The sequence below is a fragment of the Mirounga angustirostris genome, unplaced genomic scaffold, assembly GCF_029215605.1.
Source record: "Mirounga angustirostris isolate CCGP_5_RB_7025 unplaced genomic scaffold, mMirAng1.0.hap1 SCAF_7, whole genome shotgun sequence".
Classification (NCBI taxonomy): domain Eukaryota; kingdom Metazoa; phylum Chordata; class Mammalia; order Carnivora; family Phocidae; genus Mirounga; species Mirounga angustirostris.
In genome coordinates, this window is record NW_026991715.1 from 126,233,652 (window position 1) to 126,248,058 (window position 14,407).

A 14,407-nucleotide genomic window follows, 5' to 3' on the forward strand; every position below is an offset into this window, starting at 1 on the left:
GGGCAGCTTTTTTTTTTTTTTTTAACTTTTATTTTTTACCTAAAGTCAGACTTAACTGAAAGTTGCCAGAATAGTAGAAAGAATTCTTGTATATCCTTCACCCAGATTCTTCACATGTTAATGGTTTACCATATTCATTTGCTTTATCTTTCTCTCTGTATACGTATTTTTCCTTAATCTTTTCAGGATTGAATCCTGACGTGATGACTTTTTCTCCTAAATGTTTCAGCGTGTATTTTCTAAAAATAAAGACATTTTCCCATATAACCAAATAAAATGACCAAAATCAGGAAATGAACTTTGAAACAGAGCTGTTATCTATAGACCTTAATCAGATTTTGTAAATTGTCCCAAAATATTCTTTGTTAAAAATTCCAGATCATGCATTGCATTCGGGGTCATGTCCCCTTAGTTTCCTTTCATCTGGACCAATTTCTCAGCCTCTCTCTCTGTTTTATGACATTGATGTTTTCAGAGACTCTAGGCCTGTTTTTTATTGGGTGTCCCCGAATTTGAGTGTGACATTTCCTCATGTTGGATGCAGGTTTGCATTTTTGGTGGGAATACTGCCACAGTGATCCTGTGTTCTCGGTGCTCCGTGGCAGGTGGCACAGGATGTCAGTTTGTCCCGTTCCTGGTGATTATTTGGTGAGGAGGAGATCTGCCTGGTTCCTGCACTGCGAACTTACTCTTTTCCTCTTTGCAGTTATGTATCTTGTACAGAGATATTTTGGAACAATGTAAATACCCTGTTACTCCTGTGTGGTTTTCCTAATCACCTTTTTCTTTTATCTTCCAGAATGGTACTGGGAATGTCTCTTGCGACCATGGTTTTATAGGATACTTGCCGTGGTTTTGTCTGTCTTCTCTGTGATTGTTGTGTGGTCAGAATGCACATTCTTTAGTACTACACCTGTCTTATCCCTCTTTGCAGTCTTCATACAGCTGGCTGAAAAAACTTACAATTACATTTATATCGAGGTCAGTTTATTTTGTATCTGTCATAAACGTGTGTCAGTTCATAGAATAGCTGTCAACTGTTGTTTTTTTCTTTATATACTCTAGTAATGAGGAGAGCATTGAAGTGCCCCGCAGTGTTACTATTCAGATTTTCAAAAATGAGCTTCATCCATTTGCCCAGACCCTAAAAACTAAGAGCTGTGTTTGAGGAGAGATGACAAGGTGCCAAATAGTACAGAATTCTTTTATGAGAATACATTGAGCCTGTTTATGCCAGTGAAGGCACAGAACTTAAAGAGTCTTCATGTGGAGAGTTGCCAAGGGAGTGGGAGAACGGGCTCACTTCAGGAGGTAGATTTGAAACCCACGGACAGGATGTTGAACTGGTTAAGATGTAGATTTTTTTCCCATAAATTCATTTGCGTAGATGGTTAAGAAAAACTGTTCCCATGTTTAAATTTTAGAACATCAGTAAATGTTAGCCGGAAATAAAGGATGATGCTCACGAACGTATGCAAAGTGCTCAGGTCTGTTCTTCTTCAACTGGTTTTGCTTGTTTTTCAGATTGCTTGCTTCCTTTCCATCTTCTTTCTCAGCATCTGCGTTTACTCTACTGTGTTCAGGATCCGTGTGTTCAACTACTATTACTTGGCCTCACATCACCAGACTGATGCTTACAGCCTTCTATTCAGCGGCATGTGAGTAGAAGGGTGTTTACAAACACGGGACGGCCTCCACTGCGTGCAGTCTATGGATCTCTCATTTACTGCTTGTCCTTTATGGGTGTTCCACTCACCCCTGTATTTATGTGAGCTCACTGATCAGGTTTAAGCATGAGTTAGACTTTTGATTGCTAGCTGAATCCTGCTTGAAGTTTAAGGTTACAGTAGGTTTACTAGGTTAGGGAGGCAAAGAAAGAGCCTGGATTTACAGTTCAGAGATTCAATAAATAGGTGAGTAAATACTAGGGCCATTTGAGAGTTTAGAGGCTAAGTCAGACCTAGAGAGTTCTGAGATTCCATGGCATCAGACTGCATCGTGAAGGGCTTAGGAAAACAAACAAGAAGAATCTTTGCTAAGAGATTTAGTAAGAGTTTAGAGCGACAGCTCTAGCTTGGGCTGTTATTTGTCCCTATTGTTAAATTGTCATATTGGGTATTTAGAAGGGGTGGACTTAGGGAAGTTCACAGAGGAATCCATATCTGAGCATCTTTAAGACTTTTTTCTTTTGCCAGTTTTCCTCCAAATGTAGAGTCATAGGAAGTTGTGAGTGTAGTACAAAGAGTCCTATTAACCTTCACCCAGCTTCTCCGAATGGAGACGTTTTATATAGCTGTTGTATAGTATCAAAACCAGGAATTATACATTGATATATTACTGTTAATTAGATGATAGACTTATTTAGTTCTCACCATTTTTATCCTTAATTTGTGCATGTGTGTGTGTGTGTGTATGTGTGTGTGTGGATTCATGTAACCACCACTACAATCAAGATACAGAATTGTTCGATCACACAAAATAACCCCTCATGTTTCCTCTTTGTATTCGCATCCTCCCTTCATTTCCCTCTCCCCGTATCCTCCAACTCTAGTTCTGTGAGAGTCTCTTTTGAGCTGGACAGAACTGAGCTTAGGCAGTTCTTTATACCTGAACTTGTCAGAGTGACATACTTCGATACAACTTCAGGTTTTATGTAGTGAGTACAGCTCCCCTTGAGGATATTGCCATCCTTGCCATACTGAGACAGATTACACAGAGGGTAGACTTGGAAAAAGTGCATACACAGGCACTCCACAAATTCTTAGGCTAAAGCAGTGGCAAACACCACCAAAGCAGGCAGCCTGAGGCTGGAGTTTTGCCCTGTAGGTGTTGATGTTTTAGGGAGATGCAATTAATAGGATTTTCAGAATGTCTCTCAAGTAAGGACAGTTCATATTAAGAATTCAAGATAAATGTAATACAAATAGATGAAAACAATAAAATGCATTTGCTACCATATTTTTTACATATTCTGTTTATAAATGTTTATTACAGGTTATTTTGCCGTTTGACTCCTCCTTTATGTCTTAATTTCTTGGGTTTGACACATATGGATTCATCCATCTCTCACCAAAATACACAGCCAACTGCTTATACATCTGTAAGTATGGTTGGAGCGCAGTTTTTTTAGATTCATTGTCTCTCTGAGATGTATTATTGTGGGATTTCTTTTAATGCCAGCAGAAAAGTTCTGTAGTGTTATTAGGATCTTTTTTTTTTTTTGATATCAAACTTTCTTTTAAAGGTTGTGTATGTAATTTGTAATTACTAATGACTGGATAAGAATTATTTCGCTCTCTTTTACTGTAAAAAAAGTTTTTTGGTTCACATAGGTTGTGCAGCTGAGCAATATCAATAGACCTCATTATTAGCTTTTATATTTATAATCTTCATGGACACGATAATTTTCAGTAATATTTATAAAATAATAATTTTCTTGAAAGCCTTAATAAATAAGCAAATTCAGACATAATTGACATATAACATTGTATTAGTTTAAGGTGTACAACACAATGATTTGATGTATGTATATATCTTGAAATGACTGCCACAGTATCTTTATTAACATCCATCACCTCACATACTTAAAAGTTTTTTTTCCTTGTGATGAGAACTTAAAAATGAATCCATTTAGTGCTTTATTTCTACTTTTCAAAAAGTCCAAATTTGTTAATATGGTTGGTTATGAGTGAATTTTCCAATGGTGGAAAGGAATATAGAAAATATAAAACTGTACTAATTTAACTTTTTTCTTTTTTTTTTTTTTTGCTCTTTAGATTATGGGTTCCATGAAAGTTTTATCCTTTATTGCAGATGGATTCTATATATATTATCCTATGTTGGTGGTAATTCTCTGCATTGCTACTTACTTTAGGTAAGAATCGTAGCGTCGATTATTTTTCCTCTAACTCTTGTCCAATCTGCCCTTTTAAATATTTACTGGTTAGGTTTTGGTTGTTTGTTTTATTGTGGCTTTGGGGGAGCTGGGGGTAGTTTAAAGGATTTGCTTAAGTGATGAGGTCAGGCTCTCCCTCTGAAGGTAGATTTCAGAAAAGAGAAGTACAATCATTCTTTTACAAGTATTTAGGCTACAAAGTGATAGGATTGATTACAGAATGTTAACTCTAAGTCCCAGCCTTCAACAATGACAGGCAGTGTAGCTTATAAAATACCCCCATGACCATCTTTTTTTTTTTTTTTTTAAGATTTTATTTATTTATTTGAGAGAGAGAGTGAGAGAGAGAGAGAGAGCACAAGAGGGGGGAGCGGGAGAGGGAGAAGCAGGCTCCCTGCCAAGCAGGGAGCCCGATGCGGGACTCGATCCAGGGACTCCAGGATCATGACCTGAGCCGAAGGCAGTCGCTTAACCGACTGAGCCACCCAGGCGCCCCCCATGACCATCTTTTATCCAGTAACATAAATAAGTCTTAGAGCTTTCCCCACAATCATTGCCAGGTTTCTAGAGGCCTCAGACCTTCGCCAGCACAAAACATCAGATGAGGAGCAATTGTAATTAGGCAGTACATTTAAGGCTGGAAAGGATACAGGCTACTGTTTTTTATAGGATTAGAAAAAAGTGATTGAATCTTTGCTAGGGTACCACTCGAAAGGAGGTAAAGAGAGATATGCTTGTCTTCTAGCACCTTGTCTTCCCTACTTGCACATGGCAGGTGCCCTCCTCCTGTACTAGGTCTGCGGTCTTCGCTAACTGCGTAAGTGCTCCGTGTCACACCAAAAAGACCGCTCTTAAAAAAATATTTATTTTTAAAGATTTATTTACTTATTTATTTGCGAGAGAGAGCATGCAAGCATGTGTGAGTAGGGGAGGGGCAGAGGGAGAGGAGAGAGAGAATCCCAAGCAGACTCCACGCAGTGTGGAGCCTGAGGCAGGACTCGATCCCACAACCCATGAGATCACAACCTGAACTGAATGAAACCAAGAGTCAGACACTTAACCAACTGAGCCACTCAGGTGCCCTTAAAAATATATTTATTGATGTTAATCAGTTTGTTTTTCTGATGAAAATGTTTCACCCAACCACTTTTCATTTAAATCTTCCAGTGCCATTATTATAGTTATTACAAATAATATATGTGTGTACTTATTAAGAAGGTATTGAATAAACACACAAGTATTGTTTGAAATAAATTCTCTCAAATGTTTTAAAACATTTCTTTTTAAAACATTTCATAGGTAAAATAAAAGATTGTATTTTAAAATAAAACTGTAAGTGTGAACTGATAGTAAATCTAACTTTCAAGTGTTTTTCTGAAGGTAGAAACAGTAGTAGGTTTGTGAAAATGTGTCATCGTTGTGAAAATGATGTAGTAAAGGAAGAGACCATACTTCGCATGTCCAAAACTTAGTTTTGGTTATATGCTTATTTATTTTAAAGGTTTATAAAACTATTAATGAAACATTAAGAGCTTGTAATGTGTGACTTAGGTCTTCACATGTTAGTAGTTACGTTTGCAGGATTAGCATCTCTTGCTACCGGTTGTTATATGGATCAAGGAATAGATGGGTGGGATAGTGCTTTATCAGCTATAAAATCTTAAATATAAAGAATTACTATGTCTAAAAAGAAAATTATTCATTAAAGGTTTTGTTTTAGAGTTAAATGGGATAAACTTTGAGTCCCAGTTTGTCTTTTAGGAAAAGGCAGGCCAGATTCTTTAATTTTCAAATTATCTCTCAAAATAGATATTCTATTATAGAGATGTATGAAGCAATGCCTTAGTGACATTTTAATGGTATATTGCTTCATAGGTCCATTTTCTTTTGAAATGCTGCCGTAGTTAGTCAATTCCCGTGTTTTAGTGTTTTTTTTTTGATTTATTTATTCATTTTTTTAGAGAGAGAGAGAGAGACAGAGCACTCACAGAGGGGGGTAGGGTGGAGAGAGAGGAGAGAGAATCTCAAGCAGACTCCCCGCTGAGTGTGGAGCCCAACAAAGGGCTCCATCCCACCACGCTGTGATCATGACCTGAGCTGAAATCATCAAGAGTCAGTTGGATGCTTAACCTACTGAGCCACCCAGGCGCCCTACTAATTCCCATGTTACTAACAGTGCAGCCATCCCCAGAGTTAATATTCAGACTTATCTGCCTAGAGAGTGTAAGGCTGTTTCCTGACACTTTAGAGAAAGCTATCACCTTCCCAGAAACAAGGATCTAGTTTGGGGCTTCTCGTCCTAGGGTATTGTATTCCCATAAGGACATGAAAATAGTAAGGGAATTATTTAAAGTCACTGAATTAACATGACCATCTACCCAAAACCCCAGTTTTGCTCAATGGTAAATGGTATATTAAAGCAAGGAAATATATTATGATTTTTTACACATCATCAGATTTACACAGTCAGATTTTTTGCATATCGGTCATGTAAAATGGAAGACCTTCACTTTCTTGTAGCTGTTCTACTGTTTTTCTTTCCTCCCAGCGCACATACGCCTGAATCCCCCCCAACACACACACATTCATTCCCCGCTTTCTCCTTCTTCCTCTCTCCCCTCTTGCTCCATGTATGTGTTCAGGCTTATGCCATTAGAAGTACATCAGTGAAAAAGTCTGAAAACTAAGGCAATAAAAAGAGCTTGGTCTTTGTTTTGTCTTGGATTTAAATCTCAGCTCTAAAACTCCTAAATGATGATTAGCAAAGTATTTAACCCCTTGAGCCTCTGTTTCCTTATCTGTAAAGTGATTATTTCTTAGGATTACAGTAAGAATAAAATGAGAGAGTAACTGTAAATTGGCTGATGTATATGGTAGGATCTTAACAAATATTAATCCTGCCTATCCATCCATTGCTTCTTTCCTTGTGTATCGTATTTTCAGAGTATTCTTGTCCTATACAATAGTGAGGTTTAAAGTAAATACCAAATAAGGGCGCCTGGGTGGCTCAGATGGTTAAGCGTCTGCCTTCGGCTCAGGTCATGATCTCAGGGTCCTGGGATCGAGTCCCGCATCAGGCTCCCTGCTCCTTGGGAGCCTGCTTCTCCCTCTGCCTTTCTCTCTCGCTCTGTCTCTCATGAATAAAAAAAAAAAAAAAAGTAAATACCAAATAAGATAAAATAATAGCCCTCAAGATATCGTAATAAATTCAGAGTGTATAATTAAAGCTATTTAAGTGGAATTGACTAGCTCTCAGGTTATTAAAAAAATTGAACATGAAAATCAATTTGCATAATTAAGATTTTCTAAATCAGGTTATCTTACACTTGGGAATACTGGTTGTGTGTATTTTCAGCATTAGAATTGTTTGACTATAAGAAAAGAATAAATTGCATTTGTATTACAGCCACTGTTTTGTATTATGTAATAATTTTCTGAAGGAATACCTTCAGAAAACCTAATGGCCCAACTCAGTTTATTTTTGTAAGAAATCTGGGTATAATGAATACCGTGTCAGTGGAGTACTGGCTATATAAACTTCTTAGGAAGAGAAATACGTCCTTCTTAAAGAAAGACAAGTATAACTACATAGCTTGCTGTGATAACTAATAATAAAACATAGGCTTCTTTGGGGTGACAATACTAAAGAACAGTTTATCTAAACATTTACAATGAGAAATAATGTTTGTCTTTTCTAAATCTACTTTTTTATTAGTTTGGGAACTCGTTGTTTGAATCTACTTGGTTTCCAGCAGTTCATGGGAGATAATGATATGACATCAGACTTGGTTGATGAAGGAAAAGAGTTAATCAGACGAGGTAAGATTTGTCTTTTAAAATAAATGAAAGGAAAGTACTAAGACTCAAAATAGAAAATTAGTGTTTGTATAATTTGTAATTTTTATTTTTTTTTATTTATTTATTTTTTAAGATTTTATTTATTTATTTGGGACAGAGAGAATGAGAGACAGAGAGCATGAGAGGGAGGAGGGTCAGAGGGAGAAGCAGACTCCCTGCCGAGCAGGGAGCCTGATGCGGGACTCGATCCCGGGACTCCAGGATCATGACCTGAGCCGAAGGCAGTCGCTTAACCAACTGAGCCACCCAGGCGCCCTGTATAATTTGTAATTTTTAGTCTATCTTCAGAAATGAATGTTTTGGGGGCACCTGGGTGGCTCAGTTGATTAAACGTCTGCCTTCGGCTCAGGTCATGATCCTTGGGTCCTGGGATTGAGCCCCATATTGGGCTCCCTGTTCAACGGAAAGCCTGCTCCTCTCTCTCCCTCTGTTGCTCCCCCTGCTTGTGTGCGCTCTCTCTCTCTCTATGTGTCAAATAAATAAATAAAATCTTGAAAAAAAAGAAATTAATGTTTTTTAGCTAAAAATCTACATACAACCTTCATAGCAAAAATAATTTGAAAACAAATGATGGTTTCATCCATCTTTAAGAAATACTGCAGCAGAAATTTAGTATGTCCTCAACTAAATAATGCTCTTGGATGGCGTTGGAGTCATTTTCGTGTTTTTCTGGAAACAGATTTGCCAAGCTCAGTACAACTACCAAATTCATGCGTTGAAAGAATCATCAGTTTAATACCGCACAGGAAATCATTCAAGCCAAGGCTGGTTTTGAGAATACCATGATCATTAACAACCTGTTAGAATACATGGCACCCTACTAGAGTCTAATCCCAACACTGAGTACATCAAATTTCCTGATGTTCAAGTGATGGTAGGGAAAAAAGAAAACAAAACTTGAGTGTGGGGACATTGATTCCTAGACATTCTCCCTACGGGGGTCTGGAGCTTTTGTGTGATCATTAGTTAAATCTAAACCAAAATATTTTGTGGCGCCAATAGAAGCTATTGTAACCTTCCAATTCTCTTCTAGGAAGGTGGGGTCTAGCTGATATAATGGTTCTACTGCTTTTTACATTAATTAGATCTCATCTGGAGTATCATATTTCAGTCCTGGGTAAGATTTCAACAGTAGAACTGATAAGTTAGAGGTATTTAGAGAAGGACAGCCAGAACTATGAGACTGTAGAGTGTATCTTATGAAAAAAAAATACTGAGTATATAGCCTGAAAAGAATAAGGGGAAGGACTTTTATGCAGGAAGAAGTATCAACTTAATTTAGAAGATAAGGCAAAGAAAAAGAAGTTACCAACAAATTTGAGATCACCATGAGGAAGAACTTATTCCTCTAAAACTATTTAGGGAAGGCCTAAAGGTCATCTCCAACAAAAATACAGAAGGTATTTTCTTTGGACTTAGGTGACCTCTTAGGTTCTTTCCAACAATAACCTATTACTTTTGACTTTGTAGTAATTTAAAGGAAATTGGTCATAGCCTGATACCTTTACTTCAGTTACTCTACGTCTAATTAAACCATGTTATACCAAATTTGAGACCACTTTTCTGTCTCTAGAGAAGAGAAAAAGGCAAAGGCAAGAAGAAGGTGAAAATCGAAGAAGAGTAAGTATAGTACTTATTAATTTGCTTAACCTAATCATAAGAATTTTACTGATTTAGAATTGGCTAAAGACCAAAGCACAGTGGGAAAATGACATAGGACACGTTTTTTAAAAAAGGTAATTTTAATACTTTCAGATGTACATTCTAAGTGTTTTGTCAGACCTGTTCTAAAAAGTCATTAGTATTAAATTACTTGTGTCCAGCATCTAGCAGTTTCTTGCCTAAGGTCAGTGCTCTGTGAATACTTAATGAAAGAATTAATAAATTCATGCAATCTTGTTATTAAAGTCATTTTGATTGCTTTAAAATTGTTATGCTTTTTGGTAATATGACATTAATTGTATTCCTCTTCAATTTTCTTCAGTCCTTTGTTTGCTGAGGCAAACTAAACTTCACCTAGAGAGTGAAAAAGCAGAAAATTAGAAAAATTTAGTCACGGTTACCACAAGTTTACAACACCTAGGTGTATCTATACTGGAGAAATGAAGACTCAGAGGAGACATGATAGCTGTCTTCATATATGTTAGTGTGTGTCATGTAAAAGGAGACTTGTTCTTTATTTCAGAAGCCATAACTGGAACCAGAGAGTGGAAGTTACTGGAGATAGATTTCACCTCTCGGTGAAAACTTCTAACTTCCACAGTTTATCAAAATTGTGATGGGCTGCTCACAATAGAAACTTCCATGTCATCTAATAAGAGAGCCAATGACATGGCTATTTTAGAATGAAACCCTACACTGCAGGGGAGGTCGAATAAGGTGACCTCTAAGGTTCCTTTCAGTTCTAAGAATTGATTGAGTAGCATCCCACTTCATATGGTTTGACTACAGCTATCTAATCATGTTTGTATACAACTCTAATTTTGCTTTCGAAAGTGACTTTTCAGGTCTCTGATATTTGTAGTTTATTTATATAGGAGAAAATTTTGTTAACATTTCATGAATTATTAGGAGTTCTCATAACTTTGATGTGGTCAAGCTAAGCCTGTTGTAGCTATCGTGTTGTTTTGACATTTTAGACAGAAGAATTGAAAAGGTTAATTATAGCAAGCAAAGATGTCTATAAATCTTCATTTGGAAGAAAGTTTGGAGACTATTAAAATCAGGTAGAGACAAGAAAAATTATTTTTGAAAATTTTCATGGTACTATGCTAATCATACTGATTATCTGGTGAATTTCTGATGAAAATAACTAAATTCTCTTACTCTATACATACAGTCTGTTGACACTGATGAATACTTTCTGCCTATGAGTTCCTTTGTTACATATTCATTTGTGTTTCTGACTTAGGAATGGAAAGAACGTTATGGACACAGTAGAGAAGATTCCACTAGAAACAGAAATATTCATGTTGACTCGAAAGAATCAAGCCTCTCAGATCTTAGTACCACCCGATGTAAGTCGTTTATTTTCTAGTTCCCTTAGAAGTTTTCTTATGCTTGCTTGCATAGAGACTGAGAATTAAGACAGCCATTCAAAAATGCTTTAGAGAACTGTAGAGGTGGTTCTGCAGTGTCTTTCCTTTTTCACACCTCAGTGTATAGAAGGAAAGGGAAACTCAAGTATGCATTCTGATAGGAGATGGAGAATTGGGACAACGCATGAAGAGTTGTAATCATACTACCCTAAATAATATCAGTACTTATCCCAGGCGTGTTGTAGGCAGGTGTTGATTTCTACTATTTACCTAGATGTTGTTCTTTACTTTTCTGTTAGTAGATGTAGGCAGTTCACTCATTTTTATAACCGTTGCCTGACTGACCCATATGTCAGATACTTTCCCAGGTATACAGGGATATAGAGAAGTTAATTTCCTGTCCTTGGGATGCCAATTAATTTTGTGAGGGACTGATACCAAGTAGAAAACATTTGCCAGTGGGTTGAGTTAGGATACCTCCCCACATCCTTGACCCTGCCATCTGCCCCTGGGAAGGTGGCAAGAACCCTGTTTTTGCCCAGGACTCTGACCAGAGTAGATGGTAGAGGAGGTTTGTCTTTGGGGGAGATGCAGGAATGCTGAGAGAGTAGAAGGGGACACTCCTGATGCTGAGGGAGCTCAGCTCAGGGGATAGAAAAAGAGTTCTTTATTGGGAAAGGATTTCTGTGATAAAATAATAGTAACTGAGCATTTGGGAATGAATGGTACTTAGCCAGGTGAAGGTGTTTTAGGCAGAAAGATGAATGAGTGACTGAAGAGTACCTTTGGGAGAATGCAAGTTTGTTTCTGTGACAAGATCCTAAAGTATGAGGAGCCTGATAAGAGGTAAGGCTGCAGAGACAGTTGGGAAGCAGGTATTACCATGCTCAGAAGTGAAGACTTTCTCTCAAGTGAAGATTTCAGTCAGGAAAGGAGCATGCTCAGATTTTTGGTTTCAAAAGATAAATTTGAACATAAAGCATGATTTCCGGGGAAGTGGGACACAGAAACCAATTTAATGTCTGTGTTGGTAATGCGATCAAGAAATGAGGGCCTGGGCGCCTGGGTGGCTCAGTTGGTTAAGCGACTGCCTTCGGCCCAGGTCATGATCCTGGAGTCCCGGGATCGAGTCCCACTTCGGGCTCCCTGCTCAGCAGGGAGTCTGCCTCTCTCTCTGACCCTCCCCCCTCTCATGCTCTCTGTCTCATTCTCTCTCTCAAATAAATAAATAAAATCTTTAAAAAAAAAAAAAAAAGAAATGAGGGCCTAAAATAAGCAGTGATCCTGGGGATGAGGAGGAAAGGGTGTGTTTGAATGATATTTAGGGTAGAAGATATGGGAGAGAGCTGAAGGTGTAGTTAAAGCTAGGAAAGAGGGGCGCCTGGGTGGCTCAGCCGGTTAAGCGTCCGTCTTCGGGCTCGGGTCATGATCCCAGGGTCGGGCTCTCTGTTCAGCGGGGAGCCTGCTTCTCCCTCTCCCTCTCTGCCTCCCTCTCTCTCAAATAAATAAAATCTTCAAAAAAAAAAAAAAAGAGCTAGGAAAAAGAGAGGGGATTCTACAAAGATTTGGAAGCTTGCTTACCGCGGAGTAGGAGTTGACATGGTAGAAAGATGTGGGAGTGTGGGAGAATGTTCAAGAGAAGAGGAAATACAACGCCTTAGGATAATGACTTGAGGAGAACCTGGAATGTAGGAGGCAACCAATATTTGCTGAATGAATGAGAGAAAAGATGAAGGGCAGAGTCCAAGATGACAAAAGCGTAAGATACGATCGAATTAGCTTACCTTAAGTTTTCAAAAAGAGCTATATCATAAAGTTCTTTTGAAGCTATTGGACTGCTCAGAAGAACATTGTGAAAATTTAGGTTGTTTATGAAGAAAACCCACCCCATCCACATAGAGAGAAGGGAGAGTTAGTGCAGTAGATCTGTACTGACCAGGATGGTCTGCATTACCCACATGTGGCCACTGAGCATTGGCAATGTGGCTGGTGCCCCATGTTTAAATGATAATATATCGGATATATTGAACTAGATTAAGTCTGTTAAAATTAATTTCACCTGTTCCTTTTTACTTTTTTCATGTCGCTACTAGAAAATTTAAAAGTAAATACCAGGCTTGCATTTTGTTTCTGTTGGACTTAGCTACCCTAAACTCTTGTCTCCTGGGAAAAAGACTCAGTCCTCCTTGAAGACCTGGAGTTGAGTACGCCTTAAAGAAAATTCTAGCCAAGAACTGAGATACAGCAGCCCCTGGATTCACTGTGAAACCAGTTGAAACTTGATAATGAACAATTTCATAGTTCATATGTTAAATGTTAATTCTGATTCATATTAATTGAATCTTTGCATTGTACCTGCTTCTGAGCTTAGGCTAGCTGCAAGGGAGAAACTTTTCCTTATTTTCTATCATACCATTTCTCATTTTAATCTGATTTTTAAGAAATCAAGTAGTTATCTTTTCTTACTATTGTCTTCACAATCAAAATTCAGATCCTTTATAATCTTGACTTTTTTTCGTGAGTCTAGAGACGGTAACCCATAAAGACAACAGAAAAGTAGACATATTTTTTTTTCCTTCCTTTACAGCAGCATCTAAATACACCAGGGCCAATAACAGGACTGAAAGGGACCGAATAGAACTCCTCCAAGATGTAGAACCTTTGGATTTTAATGCAGAAACATTCACTGATGATCCTCTTGAATCTAAATCAGAAAGGTAAGCTCTGGCTGGGTCATTTTGGCTTCAACATTCTGAAATTTTGATAACATAACAACTTGATGAGATAAACATAAGGAAAATGTTCATCTTTACTGCTAATAATAACCATATTAATCAACCTTTGGTAACTTTTTATACCTGCTAATGCTTTTATATTTTAAAAATTATAGCATCCAGTGGTGCTGGATAGCTGAAATTGCTATCTCCATAAACTACTAGTGGTATTCTAAATAAGAAAGAAAAATTGAAATTGATAGTAAGGATCTTAACAATGTTTATATGCCTATTTCTTATGATCCCATTTATGAAATTAATCATATTTAGCAACGGCTACATAGCCGTGACTGGGTGTCAGACACTATTCTAAGCACATTACCGACAGTACTGTATTTTATGGTTGTCAGTCCAATTGGATTTGAATCCAGAGAGGTTTAGTAACTTACCCAGAGTAACACAGCTTGCAAATGGCAAAGTCAGGCATTCAAAACCCAGGACTCTGGCAGTCGAGTCGTGCTTTTAGCCACTGTGCTCTGGGAAAATAATTAAACAGAAGCAAAATATCATCTGCATGACGTTATTTGCTACAGTATTGCCTGTAAACAGCAGAAACCCTGGGATATTCTATTTCTGTTGAATAATCAAGAGTGGTTATTAAATCTTCAGTTCCATGATGTGTTCACATCTCCCTATCCCTTTCTTTTTATATCTCTCACCCTGTCATATGTGTATTCTAGGCTCTAAAAAAGCTGTTGATTAATTTATAATTAAGTAAACCCCCTTGGGATATCATCTTTGTAAGTTTCTGCTTTCAGCTACTGAATAGATTTTACAAATGATGCTTACAAATTATGTAGCCGCTTCCTTTTAATGTGTCCTTGTTTTTCTCTCCTCCTTTG

At 37.6% G+C, this 14,407-nt stretch overlaps 1 protein-coding gene across 3 annotated transcripts in view; it reads left to right on the top strand.

Annotated features, from left to right (window-relative positions):
* LMBRD2 (LMBR1 domain containing 2) overlaps positions 1 to 14,407 on the top strand; it is a 52,711-nt gene that overhangs the window by 32,671 nt on the left and 5,633 nt on the right. For all 3 annotated transcript variants that reach the window (XM_045862421.3, XM_045862442.3, XM_045862431.3), the window contains exons 10-17: positions 800 to 981; positions 1,525 to 1,658; positions 2,995 to 3,100; positions 3,777 to 3,874; positions 7,611 to 7,714; positions 9,327 to 9,373; positions 10,665 to 10,770; positions 13,379 to 13,508. In XM_045862421.3, coding sequence (XP_045718377.1) covers positions 800 to 981; positions 1,525 to 1,658; positions 2,995 to 3,100; positions 3,777 to 3,874; positions 7,611 to 7,714; positions 9,327 to 9,373; positions 10,665 to 10,770; positions 13,379 to 13,508 — 907 coding nt within the window. The remainder of the gene's footprint in view (positions 1 to 799; positions 982 to 1,524; positions 1,659 to 2,994; positions 3,101 to 3,776; positions 3,875 to 7,610; positions 7,715 to 9,326; positions 9,374 to 10,664; positions 10,771 to 13,378; positions 13,509 to 14,407) is intronic.